General features: G+C 58.9%; 1 protein-coding gene across 7 annotated transcripts in view; it reads left to right on the forward strand.

Moving 5' to 3' along the window:
• The window catches only part of PPP6R2 (protein phosphatase 6 regulatory subunit 2), an 84,386-nt gene that overhangs the window by 67,604 nt on the left and 3,769 nt on the right, over positions 1 to 13,013 (forward strand). For 4 of the 7 annotated variants that reach the window (XM_023257665.2, XM_023257666.2, XM_023257670.2 and 1 more), the window contains 12 exons: positions 683 to 809; positions 1,799 to 1,951; positions 4,580 to 4,783; positions 5,927 to 5,991; positions 7,662 to 7,777; positions 10,187 to 10,272; positions 10,687 to 10,767; positions 11,132 to 11,229; positions 11,659 to 11,716; positions 11,935 to 12,059; positions 12,236 to 12,399; positions 12,812 to 12,977. In XM_023257665.2, the coding sequence (XP_023113433.1) occupies positions 683 to 809; positions 1,799 to 1,951; positions 4,580 to 4,783; positions 5,927 to 5,991; positions 7,662 to 7,777; positions 10,187 to 10,272; positions 10,687 to 10,767; positions 11,132 to 11,229; positions 11,659 to 11,716; positions 11,935 to 12,059; positions 12,236 to 12,399; positions 12,812 to 12,977 (1,443 nt within the window). The remainder of the gene's footprint in view (positions 1 to 682; positions 810 to 1,798; positions 1,952 to 4,579; positions 4,784 to 5,926; positions 5,992 to 7,661; positions 7,778 to 10,186; positions 10,273 to 10,686; positions 10,768 to 11,131; positions 11,230 to 11,658; positions 11,717 to 11,934; positions 12,060 to 12,235; positions 12,400 to 12,811; positions 12,978 to 13,013) is intronic. The other 3 variants (XM_023257667.2, XM_023257668.2, XM_023257669.2) reach the window with 3 other exon arrangements.

Below are 13,013 nucleotides of genomic sequence, written 5' to 3' on the forward strand. Positions count from 1 at the left end.
AGAGCCTGATCTGGGCCTCGATGCCACCAATCATGAGATTGTGACCTGAGCCCAAGTTGGACGCTTAACTGACTGAGCCACCCCGGTACCCCAAGAATGCGGATTTTTTTTTTCTTTCAATCTTTGTGAATCCTGGAAGCCTGGGCCTTTTCTGTAGGGTGTGGGGGTTCTTCTCAAGGCCTCTCCCAACCTTGCCTGCAGTAAAGGGACAGCATGGAAATGAGACATAAAAACAGAGATGAGCCAGCTGATTCTTTTTTTTAATTCTTTTTTTGTATTTAAAATGTTTTTCTATAATGGTCACGTATTACTTTTATAACTGGAAAAAGCATTTAAATAAAGATCTCAGAGAAATTAGTTCGAAAAAGCTGGAGGGACGATGTGGAGTCCTGTCTCCTGTTTTTCAACCAAGGAGTAGGAACAGTGATGAATTTTCCAAAACCAGAGGTGGGGGCCAGAGGTAGTCCGGTGCGTGTGAGATGCCACCAGCTCTGTGGGGGTGAGGAGGCTGTCCTTGGCCATCACCTGGGAGTGTTTTCTAAAGGCCACTGTTGCTTTTCTCTTCTCTGTGTACCAGCCACCAAACCACTCTTGAGCCAATAGGTGGAGAAGTTGGGGGGCGAGGTGTGACAGAGGACGGGGGTGTATGCCCTGTGTCTCCATCTGCTGTCCTCATCCACAGGACAGAGGGCTTGGTGGACTCCTTTTCTCAGGGACTGGAAGGGCTGTGTACCGTCAGCAGCAGCATACTGCACGGCATTGAGCCACGACTGAAGGACTTCCACCAGCTTCTACTCAGCCCGCCAAAGGTGGGTGACCCTGAACAGCTGTTAGGTCCCTATGCAGGCATTATAGGCAGGATGATTTGCAAGTAGGCCACCAGACATCCCAACTTGAGAGCCACCAGACAGATCCCAGAGGCATGTTTCCATACCCTCATCTGCTGAATGTCCATCTCTTCTCTGAGGTAAGGCTGGATGGGGAGGACATTTTGCAGCCCCCCAGATGACTCTTGCAGTCTGAAATAGGGGCTGTCTGAGAGCCCAAGTTTACTGTAGGTCTGGCCTCCAATTCAGGGGTACCTGGCCAGTGGTCAGGGAAAATCCCAGGGGAGGCCTTTGCTCAGCTCAATAGCTCCAGGCAGCACTTGGGTCACACGGAGAAGGGCTCAGTCGCTTAGCCACCATGGAGCTCACTGTGGAGCCCCTCTCCTCTGTCAGGGCCCCTTTCCCTTTCCTTGGTGCTTCGTAGCACCTACTATGATCTGTTGCACTATGAAGGTAGGGATTCTGGAACATTTCATTAATGAAACATTATGCTGCATGTGTGTGGGGTCAGAAAACCCTGGCATCCAATCTGATGAGGCCAGCTGTTACTTGTCTCCTTCAAGTATGTTCATGGGGTGTCTGTTAGCTCGGTGTCCTGACACTGTGTCCCCCAGAGAGCTGGCCCCATGTTGGACATGTCTCATAATCTGACATGCACATGTCTTTGCTTGGTTTGCTGGGACCAGAGAGCCCTGGGCTTCTGGGGACAGTAGACCACCATTGCTTACTATTTTGTGAGGCCCTGAAGGGAGTGGTGGGGTCCCTAACCCTGCTGACCCCTTGTTTCCTCTCATAGGCAACACTGGCTTGAGGAACCTCCACACACACATCGCATGCCTCCCCAGGCTGAGCCGCTTCATGGAGTAGTGGCCTGGCCCTTTGAGCAGTTAGCACCAGAGCTAAGAGAAGCCAGTAGCGGCCACCCATGCTGGTTGCAAGTCTCTAACTGGGTGGTGCTCTTGTGTTTGTAGAAAAAAGCGATCCTGACCACCATCGGCGTGCTGGAGGAGCCTTTGGGGAATGCCCGTCTGCACGGGGCCCGCCTCATGGCTGCACTGCTGCACACGAACACGCCCAGCATCAACCAGGAACTCTGCCGGCTCAACACCATGGGCTTACTGCTGGTAAGTGGGCTCTCCTGCCAGCCCTGGGTGGCTCTCTGCGTGTCTTGCAGTGTCAGCAGGGGGGTGGGCAGACAGGGCAGGTGCACTGGGCGGGGGTCTGTCAGGGGCAGGCATTTGGACCTCAGTATCCAGACAAGGTTCTGCCCGGAACAAGCATAGTCTGTACAGAGAAACCATTTCCCAGACCTGTCACAGGGTTGACCGGACAGGTCGCTGGTGAAGCACACCAAGTGACCGTGGGATAGGCCTTGGTGTAGGCTTACAGAGAATTGCCCCGAAAGCAGAGGGCAGATTTCTAATCCACTGTGAGGGACTGGGGTAATACAGTCCATCTCCTTCCTGTTTTCTCCCCAAGATAGAACTTTTATTATAGCTCTCCAACATAAAACGTCCTGAAAGAGCAAATCCTGGTCACTCACAGTAGAAGGCCACCCTAGCAGCTCTTGCCCAGGCCAGTGGGAAGTGGTCCTCTCTTCAGCAGATACCTCTCTGGTGCCTGCGGGAGACGGTCAGGCAGGCAGGGATAGCAGAGCAGCACTGGCTGTGGGCAGCAGGCTCCGCCACGGAAGGTGGGTGCTGATGGGGAGGGCGTCCCCCTGGGTGTGCACCGTGAGCACATGGGGTCTCGGTCTCCCTCTTCCCTTCTGCCTTGCCTTAGGGCCTCTACTCCCAGAGAACTGAAATCTTTTCTAATTTAAATTCTTATCCCAGGGGCGCCTGGGAGGCTCAGTCAGTTAAGCATCAGACTTTGGCTCAGGTCATGATCCCGCAGTCCGGAGTTCAAGCCCCGTGTTAAGCTCTGTGCTGACAGCTCAGAGCCTGGATCCTTCCTGCTTTGGATTCTGTGTCTCCCTCTCTCTCTGTCCCTCCCCTGCTCCTGCTCTGTCTCTGTCTCTCTCTCAAAAATAAACATTTAAAAAATTTCTCATCCCAGAAGGGGGCAGCCTTGGAACTAGGCCTGAAGTACTGACTATATCTCAGTTTCTTACAGGGTTTGGGAGTCAGCTGGGCATTGCTGTGCTGAAGTCCCAGATACGGATCAGGGCTTCGTTTTTGAAAGACCTCCTTTCCTTTTCCTCTCTTAAAAAAAGTGTCTCCCACCCCCCTTTTTTGCTTTTATTTTATTGTGGTAAGATATATATAACATAAAATTTATCATTTTTATAATTTGTAAGTGTATAATTCAGTAGATTTAAGTACATTCCCAATGTTATATAACCATTACCACTCTCTGTTTCTGGAACTTTCTCATCTTCTGAAACAGAAACTTTGACCAGTAAGGAGTCTATCCCCTGCCCCTCCCCCTCCCCCAGCCCCAGCCACCACCATCTACCTTCTCTTTTTTTTTTTTTTAATATTTTTTACATTTATTTATTTTTGAGAGACACAGAGAGAGACACAGAGCACAAGTGGGGGAGGGGCAGAGAGAGAAGGAGACACAGAATCCGAAGCAGGTTCCAGGTTTTGAGCTGTCAGGACAGAGCCCGACACGGGGCTCGAACTCACAAACCGTGGGATCATGACCTGAGCTGAAGTCGGACACAACCAACTGAGCCACCCAACCACCCTATACCTTCTGTCTCTTTGAGTCTGACTCTTGTAGGGACCTTACAGAAGTGGAACCATGCAGGATTTAGCCTTTTGTGTCTGGCTTATTTCACTCAGCAATGCGTCCTCAAGGTTCATCCATGTGGTGGCACGTGGCAGGATTTCCGTCCTTTTTAAAGCTGACTAATATTCCATTATGTGAAGTGACCACATTGTGTTTGTCCAGAGCCATTAGTTGATAGACACTTGGGTTACTTCCAGTTTTGGGCTGTTTTGAATACGCTGCTGTGAACATGGGTGTGCCCGTATCTCTTCTGAGTGTGTACCAAGAAGTGGGATTGGCGGGTCATACAGTAATTCTACGCGTCTGTTTGAGGAGGCAGCAGGTTACCGTGGTAGCTGCCCCATTTTACCGGCAACGTCCTCACCGATGTGGCAGGCACATTGTCACTCTCCTTGCCAGTGCCTCCTCCCTGGCCTACGGGACCAGAGAGTCACAGGCAGACTGCTGTCCCCACCCTGGTCCAGGGGAAGGACACAGCCATCCTCTAGGCTTGGCTGGGGTTTGGGCCTCACTGGGTTCCCTCCGGGAGTGTCCACCTCTCGATTTCACATCCCTTCCTGAACAGAGTCCCTGGGTGTTTGAGAATTTAATGTACTTCCAGTAACTCATGGGTCAAGACAAAATCGTAAAGGCGGAATAATAAACATTTACATAGCAAAATGTGTATCATGTACTTAAAGTGGATACCACAGGAGAAGTACACTTGGGAAAGAAAAAAGGCTAAAAATTAATGAGTTAAACTTCTAAGTTAAGGACAAAAAGATAAGCCCAGCACAGGGTGTGTTCAGATGAGAGCAGAGATTGATGAGACAGAAGGGCGGGTGGCCCTTTGTCAAGGTTCCAAACAGAGAGACCACCTCAAGGAGGTACCGTCAGCACCCGCCTGGCCACCCACATGGTCAGGGGACAGCGTATGGGAATGGTGCACTACCACAACAGCGATCCCCTCGCCTCTGTGGTCCTGCTGCCGGGAGAAAACCCGTCCAAGGACTTTCCTCTGTCCTCTGTTTACTCAGGACCTGTTTTTTAAGTACACCTGGAATAACTTCCTGCACTTCCAAGTGGAACTATGCATAGCCGCTATTCTCTCCCATGCTGCCCGTGAGGACAGGGCAGAAGCCAGTGGACTGGAGGGCAGGGTGGAGCTTCTGCCCGGAAGCGGGGACCCAGAGGCCCCCCAGCCTGCTGCCAGCCGCCCTGAGAACACAATGGTGACCCATGTAAGTCCAGCCAGCGTCCTGTGTGTTGCTGTGTGCCCTTCCTGTCACTGCGAGCTGAGCCCCACCCTGTGTGGATATCCGCACTGTGGCTGCCCCCTAAGCCTCCCATGACGTGGGTGCGCTGCCCTCCCTCCACTGTGAGACAAAGAGTCACGGAGAAAGTGTCCCTGCTTGCCAGGGAGCCGAGGGCCGGGCCCTGCGGTGGGCCACGCTCACCAGAGGGGGCCAGAGCATCTGGATGCAGCCCCAGGGTCTGCTGCCGTCATGACAAGGCCATGAAGGAAAGTGTGCAGGAAAGAGAATGTGTCGAAGTCTCAGGGGAAAACATTCTGGGGTTGTGGACCCTGTGAAAGGAAAGTCTTGCCTTTTTCTTGGCACTTCCATGCTGGCCCATGAGTGTCTCACAGGAGTCTCCCCTCTGGGACTGCCCGTAGCTCTTCCCTGGTGTCCGTGTCTGTGTCTCCTCTGCCCTAAACAGCTGATGAGGGCGATATTAACAAGTGTTTGTTGAGGAGGAGAGGAAACAGGCGTGCGGGTGGGTGGACGCCATGAGGAGGTGGGCACGGTCTCTTCTTCTTGAGTCAGGGAACCCACTGGTTCGTGCTTCCCTGGGGAGGCTGGGGGCTGTGGGGGTTGGGGGGGGGACGATTCTGACCCTCAGGCTGGCTGTGAGGCTCAGACAGGAGGGACACAAGTGTCTGACCAGAGAGGCCTGCGTCGTTCAGGCCTGAGCTGGACAGCAGCCCAGGGGGTACACAGCTGGGGGCAGGTGCTTTGACACCAGTGAGTGAGGGACCCTCACCCAGATGAGGAGGCCCTGTATGGAGTGGGGTGTGAGGTGGGTCCGAGAACACATGCAGAGGCACAGGAAATGGCGTCCAGGCCCAGAGGCCAGAGGAGGCACTTGGGCCCGATCCTTGCTTCTGGACAGAGAAGGTGGGAGGCGGCCAAGGGGAAGGAGCGGAGCTGGGTGGCCCTATGGGGCCCGGGCAGCACCTTTGCTCCTGTTTGGACTGTAGGGAGGCATTGGGGACGTTGCGCTGATGTTCCTGCTTGCTGCCAGCCTAACCCACACGGTCCAGGGTCAGGTAGAGGGCGGCGTGCAGCCCTGCAGACCCTGACTGGGGTCACCTGTCCCCTTAGCTGTTCCAGAAGTGCTGCCTGGTCCAGCGGATCCTGGAGGCCTGGGAAGCCAATGATCACGCACAGTAAGGACCCACGGGAGATGCAGGGGGTACCCGAGGGCCTGGTGTGCGGCTCCGGTGGGGAAAACCTGGAAGTGCTGGCCAGGGAGGGGCAGGCCTAGGGTGCCCGGGAGAGACAGGCAGAGCCACTCTTCTCCTTGCCCCACCCGGCCTGTCTGTCAGCAGGGACCCCAGCCTTCCACTCACAGTGTGTCCTCAGTCCTCCCGTCTCCCCATCCCTGCCACCAGCTGCTTCTCCTGCTGAGCCCTGAACCCTCAGCAGTGCATCTGGGCTACTTCCTGCTTTCTCTCCTGCCCCACCGGCCTCTCGCGCCCTGAGCAGCTGGGATCTTTTTGAAACACACAGATGGTCTTCCCACTGCCTAAGTCTCGACCATCCAGGTCCCTGTGTGGGCTGCCCCTGCCCACAGCCCTGCCCACACCCTGCCGTCGCTCCACCCTGCCCACTGCTGCTTCTGGGGGGCTCTGATCTCACCCACCTCATGGCTCGCATCCTGCTGTTACCCCACCAGGTTGTGTCCTCTGCAGAATACGTGCAACATGTGGGACGGGGTCATCTGTCCTTCCTTGGGTCTGGCCCACGTGATACCACTGAAGCCCCATGGGCAGCTTGCTCTTGTCCCTCTTGTGCACTTGTGCACACGGTGCCTGTCGCGGTGGGTGGCTCACTCCTTTCAATGAGGGGCCCACGATGCCACAGAGGCTGGGACTCACAGCAGGCTGCACACAGGCCTCCCCGCGGGCCTGTCCCTCCAGGTTCCCTCCTGACCCCTTCCTCTGCCAGGCTGGGCTCACTGACTCAGGAGCCCACCTTTGCTTCCTCTTCTGGGCACCGTCAGGCTTTTAGGACAGAGAACATGGTCGAAAGTGACTTTGTCCCCTCTGAGCATTTAACGCCTTCCTAGCACAAGGGGCTTTAAAGATTTGCCCTTGTGTTGGGTCACGCATGTGACGGAGGAGAGGTTGAACGTGAAGCTGTGTGTGCTTGGCAGCGTGGGGTGGGAAGGGGACGGAAGCCAGGACTCAGGCCTTAGAGTGTGTAGAACTCAGCAAGGGAGGCAGTTTGCAGACCCGGGGAGCCAGGCAGCGACAGGCCAGCTCCCAGCCACTGCCCATGTGGAGCAGCCCCTGCCTGGCTCTGGGTCCCAGTCCCGTGTCCGTTCTTGACTCCCCCTGCCCTCCCCTGCCACCCACCGCTGGTCAGCACCCGTGGCAGGAATGCACTGTACTGGGGTCTCTGAACCTCTTCTGCCCCACTGGGTGTTCCTTCGGGTCAGCCGGCTCTGGGTGGAGCTGGAAGGGCCTCTGGGAGCCAGGACAGGGCAGAGGTGTCTGCGTGTGGGCTGAGGGGTGCAGCATCGGACCAGCCCTGCAGGGTGGGCAGAGGCCCACCAGGCCCTGCTGGTATGCAGGCCCCATGGCTGCCTCGGTTTCTGGTCTCTACGTTGGGGGTAGGAGCGGTGTCTGCCTCGTTAGCACTCCTTGTAGTGAGATTGGAGTGATTGGCTGGCCTGTAGCAGGTGCTCTGGAAAAATAAGTGTCCTGCAGGTGGGATTCGCGGGGTGAGGGGAGCGGGAGGGACAGGGAGGGCTGGGAGCAGGGGCGAGGCCAGGGCCCTGATGGACACAGTGAAGAAAACCTAGTGGTCCCCTGATGCTGCCCTTCACTTTCAGGGCAGCGGGTGGCATGAGGAGAGGCAACATGGGCCACCTTACCCGGATTGCCAATGCGGTGGTACAGAACCTGGAGAGGGGCCCCATGCAGACCCACATCAGCGAAGTCATCCGAGGTGAGCCCGTCCTGCCCTTGTTGCCCTCCTGGCAGCAGGAGCCCCGTTCTGGGTCTGCCCCCGGCCCCTTCCCTCAGCCCCCTGCCTCTGCCGCATCTCCTGCCTCTGTCCCCTGCCCCCTTCCACTGCCTCCTGCCCCCTGCTTCTGCTCTCTGTCTCCTGCCTCCTGCCTCCTGCCTCTGCCATCTGTCTCCTGCCCTCTGCTCTCTGCCCCCTGCCTATGCCTTCTGCCTCCTGCCCTCTGCCCCTTGCCCTCTGCCCCCTGCCTCTGCTCTCTGCCTCCTGCCCCCTGCCTCTGCTCTCTGCCTCCTGCCCCCTGCTTTTGCTCTCTGCCCCCTGCCTCTGCCTCCTGCCCTCTACCCCCTGCCTCTGCTCTTTGCCCCCTGCCCTCTGCCCCCTGCCTATGCCTTCTGCCTCCTGCACCCTGCCTCCTGCCCTCTGCCCCTTGCCCTCTGCCTCCCCCCCTGCCTCTAGCCTCTGTCCCCTGCCTCTGCCCCCTCTCTCCTGCCCCCTGCTTCTGCCCCCTTTCCCTGCCCTCTGCCTCCTGCCTCCTGCCTCCATCCTCTGCCCCCTGACTCTGCCTCCTGCCACCTGCCCCTGCCCTCTGCCTCCTTCCCCCTGCCTCTGCCCTCAGCCCCCTGCCTCTGCCCTCTGCCTCCTACCCCCTGCCTCTGCCCCTTGCCCCCTGCCTCTGCACTCTGCTCCCTGCCTCTTGCCCCCCTGCCTCTGCCCTCAGCCCCCTGCCCCCGTCTCCTGCTCGTCTCCTGCCCTCTGGCCCCGCTCAGCAGGCGGTAACTGCATTGGTACAGGACAGTCTGCTTGCTTTCCCACATGGGATCTTCTCTCAAGGTGGGCCTGGGTCCCAGGTGTCAGTTCTGTTGAACACACCTCTGTGGAGGGCATCCTTGTGCCCAGCAGCCCTGTCAGGTGCCTGCACTCAGCAGCTCAGGTGTCAACAAGTTCTCTCCTGTGTCTGCTGCTCAGGGACCACCCGAGTCCTGCCCGAACACTGCCCTCCCGCTCCACAGTCCAGCTTGTCTCTGAACTCAGGCAGCTTTGCAGACCTTTCTAGCACAAGTCTGGGGAGCTGGGGAAGGTGGCCTCTCTTCTTGAAGAACAGGTTTTGGGACCTGAGCAGAGGCAGCCCCTCCTCTGGTCAGTCCTCCCCTCTGCCCTCAGCCTGAGACATCCGCCATCCTGGGCTTCTCCTGCCTCGGACTCCAGGGCCATCCCTGCCCCGACCTGGGGTCCCACCACCCACGCCCTCTCACATCCTGGCCGTGGTCTGCAACTCCTGGCCACCAGGCTTCCTGAGAAGAGCCGGGAAGGGCCCAAAGGAGTCTTGCTTCAGACAGGAAGGTGGGCAGGTCAGAAGGGCCCGTGTGGCTCCCCTGGGGAGGACGATGCCCAGACCAGCCTGAACAGCGTGCTGAGAGACACTGGGAGGTCAGGGCTGGACAGGTGGATGGAGTGCACTAGTGAGTCCAGGGAGCTGAAGGTGGGCAGAGGACAGGATCCCTCAAGGCCCTGGGGGCGGTGTTCACACCAGTTTCGTGACCAGGACCGTCTTCTCAGCCCCACGTGGGATGCTTGGGCGCAGTGGATGGTGTTTGCACAAAGGAGTGAGCTCCATCTGGCAGGACCCCCACCGGTGCCGTGATCCTGGAGCATAGGGGGGTGCTAGGGTTCCTCCCCCATCGTGCAGCAGAGGAAGCTGTGCTGCCAGCGTTAGGTCAGCTGTGTGGCAGGTGTGGTCCCCGCCGGTTTAGACCGGTGGGCCTGCCACACTGGCTGCCTGGTTGTCCCTTCAGGGAGTCTCTGCTGTGGTCCCTATGGCACAGCACCAGGGGTGAGTCCAGGAAGCTCTGGGTGGCCCTCCAGAATGGAAGCAGGGGAGTGTACTTGGTCGGTGGCCAACAGGCTGAGGTCAGGCACCTGTGGCAAGGGTGTGTGGACCCAGGGAGGCTCCCTAGGAAGGGTGCAGTTTGGGGTGTGTGAGGTGAGCGAGGAGCTTTCTGCCGTGGTCTTCACTTGCTCTGGACTGTGACTCACTCTGGGGCTCTGACCTTTCCAAAAAACAGGCCCCCATAGGCCTGTGGGCTGCACTGAGGGGTTGGGGGGATGGGCGGAGAGGGAGATACAGCTGCCATGGTATCCGCACAGCAGAGGGAGGAGATCCGCACAGCAGTGGTCCCCATGCTCACTTCGTACCTGGGGGCTCCTGAGGTCGGCTTGTGTGCCAAGATGCCCGCTGAACTCAGGCCCTTCCCTGTGAGCGCCCTCGAGGTCCTGCAGGACCCCTGGCCGCCTAGGCCTCCCTTCCGGTGGCCCTCAGGCGTCCCCTCTGGGCCCTCCATGCCTGAGCACAGTGGCGCTGTCCCAGGGCTAAGTAATGGTGCTCCCTTGCAGGGCTCCCTGCGGACTGCCGTGGGCGCTGGGAGAACTTCGTGGAGGAGACACTGGCGGAGACGAACCGCAGGAACGCTGTGGACCTGGTGAGGGGCTCAGCTGTTCCCGTGGCACGGCATCCGTTGGTGCCGCGGCCATGCCTTCCTGTCCGGTGGGGGGGGGGGGGGGCGTGGTGTGTGTGTGTGTGTGTGCGTGTGTGTGTGTGTGTGTGTGTGTGTGTGTGTCCGTCCGTACGTCCGTACGTCCACACGGCCCTGAATGCGTGCAGTGGTCTCTGCCTCTGTGTCCTGAACACCGACCTGTCCTGCCTCGGGCCCCAGTGGCCCCCTAAAGCCTCAGCAGAGCTGGCCTGGCCCCTTGACCCTTCCCTGTCCCCTCAGGAGCCCTAGTGTGTTCTCGAGGGCTCCTGATTCCCGAGGCCTGGTGTGCCCTACACCAAGGGGAGGGGCGAGGGGGCAGCAGCCCCGGGGGCTCACGTCCACCCACTCTGGCTGTTTCAGGTAAGCACCCACCACCTTCACCCCTCGAGTGAGGATGAGGACATGGAGGGCGTTTTCCCTAATGAGCTGTCCCTGCAGCAGGTGCGTGTGGCCGCTCCGCACAAGCTCAGGCAGCCCTTCCCGCCCTTGGCAGCGCTCAGTCTCCAGGGCGTTGCCAGGCTGCTGCGGGAAACAGCCCAGGGGAGTGTGCTTGTCCCCACACACCAGGCTCAAGCAGGGGAGGGGCCAGACGTGCAGCGCCCTCGCCCCTTAATGAGGGGGGAACCCCCAGAGCCACATCGATGAGACCCTTGGGGACCCGGTGGATGACCTTAAAGTAAACGAGGCTCTTTGGACGCGACCCTGCGTGCATGTCATCCGGTTGGGAGGACCCTGTGAAGCAGCAGAGTGAGCTTTTCTGGGAGCAGCTCCGTCTGAGGTCGCCTTGCGCCCCCCTCCCCGCCAGGCTTTCTCCGAGTACCAGGTCCAGCAGATGACAGCCACCTTCGTGGATCAGTTTGGCTTCAATGACGAGGAGTTTGCAGACCAGGATGACAGCGTCAAGTGAGCTCCCATCATGCTCTCTGGCCCCTAAACCATGTCCACCCCACCTGGGATCCTGTCACCTGGGTGCTTCCCTCCTGTCACCACATCCCACATTCGAGCCTTCACCGTCTCCCACCACCTTGTCCCTCTTGGAAAGGAGCTGGGTTCTGCCCAGTGTGACCAGGTTCCAGGCCTGCAGGAGGGGCTGGGCTGCACCACCCTCTGGGGAGGCAGATTGTCACCGTGCAGACCAGGGACAGAGGGGCCTGGGTGGAAAACGAGTGAGTGTGAGGAGGGAGGCAGGACGGAGAGCTGCCCCCTTTGTCCGAGGCCCCCATTTACTTACACTCAAGGGGACAGGTGGATGTCCCTGGGGCATCAGGGCATGGATGGTTGCAGGACAAGCCCCAGGTGGCCCCATGCTGACCATGTCCCTTATTGCTGCAGTGCTCCCTTCGACAGGATTGCTGAGATAAACTTCAGCATCGATGCTGACGAGGACAGTGTGAGTCCACAGCTCCATGCTCATTAGAAGCGGATGGGGACACTGGTGGGTGGGCAGTATGGGGACACAGGGCTGCTTCGTGGAGCCAAGCCCCCCATCCTGGGATCCCCCTGTCTGACTCAGCCCCTCCGGGAGCCCAGCCCCCCATCCCATGGCCCCCCTGTCTGGCTCAGCCCCTCCCGGAGCCATTGCCACTATGTGGGTGATGTTGCCTGCAGCCCAGCGCAGCTCTGTTTGAGGCCTGCTGCAGTGACCACATCCAGCCTTTTGACGATGATGAGGAGGATGACATCTGGGAGGACAAGGAGACGCACTGCACTGCCCGAGTGACGGCTAGAGCCAGGTGTGAGGCCCACCTGTCCTCCTCCAGCCTCCTAAGGCAGAGAGGTCCCAGAAGGCTGTGTGTGCACTCCCAGGCCCATGCCAGCCATGATGTTCTGGGTGCACAAGAGGGGATACTCTGGGGCACCCCATGTTGGTGCTGGCTGGTGGCTGCTCTGACCATGTGTCTTTCCCCAGGTTTGGGGGCCCTCACACCTCAGAGAGCTGCTCAAAGAATGGCCTGGAGCGTGGAGGCCAGGACAGGAAGGAGGGCTTGGAAGCAGACAAGGATGTGGCTCTGGCAGGTGCCCCTCTGGCCTCAGCCCAGAAAGAAGGTCCTCGCTTGGAGGGTGGCTCAGAAGGTAGATGCTGGGGACACAGGGTTCAGGCTGGGCAGGGGACTTGGGCAGGGACACAGGCCCTGGCCTGTGCGTGGTGGTGGTGGTGGGGGGTGTTCTGCCGTGGGCCTGCTGTCTGTTGTCTGCAGACTCTGTGCCCAAGCTTGCAGGTGATGCTCCAGAAGGCAGCAGTGTCCCCACAACCCCCGGCTGTGCCAATGCAGGATTGGTAGCAGATGCTTTGGCCCAGATCTTGGCTGCCCCCCTGCCCCCTGTCGAGGTCACTCTGCCACATTGCCATGGCTGGTGGCCAGCCAGTGTCCACTGGTCCTGTTGGGGAAGGCATGCCCTGCGGCACTTCTTGCCCCAGGGCTGTGAAGGCAGGTGGGGCTCACCTGTGGGTCAGGGCTGCCTGGACGGCTGTGTCTCCCCCCAGCAGGCGCCTCGTGGGCAGTATTTGAGGAGACGGTGAACTCGCCAGTGCCGGTTCCAGGAGTGGCGGTGGATGTGGGTTCCGGTGTGTGGGCATCCAGCACCCCCAGCCCTTCGGCTTTGGAGGAAAAAGGCTGGGCCAAGTTCACCGACTTCCAGCCTTTCTGCTGGTGAGGTGGGGCGGGCCAGGAGGTCATCCCATCTGC

This window comes from Felis catus, chromosome B4 (genome assembly GCF_018350175.1).
Source record: "Felis catus isolate Fca126 chromosome B4, F.catus_Fca126_mat1.0, whole genome shotgun sequence".
Lineage (NCBI taxonomy): Eukaryota > Metazoa > Chordata > Mammalia > Carnivora > Felidae > Felis > Felis catus.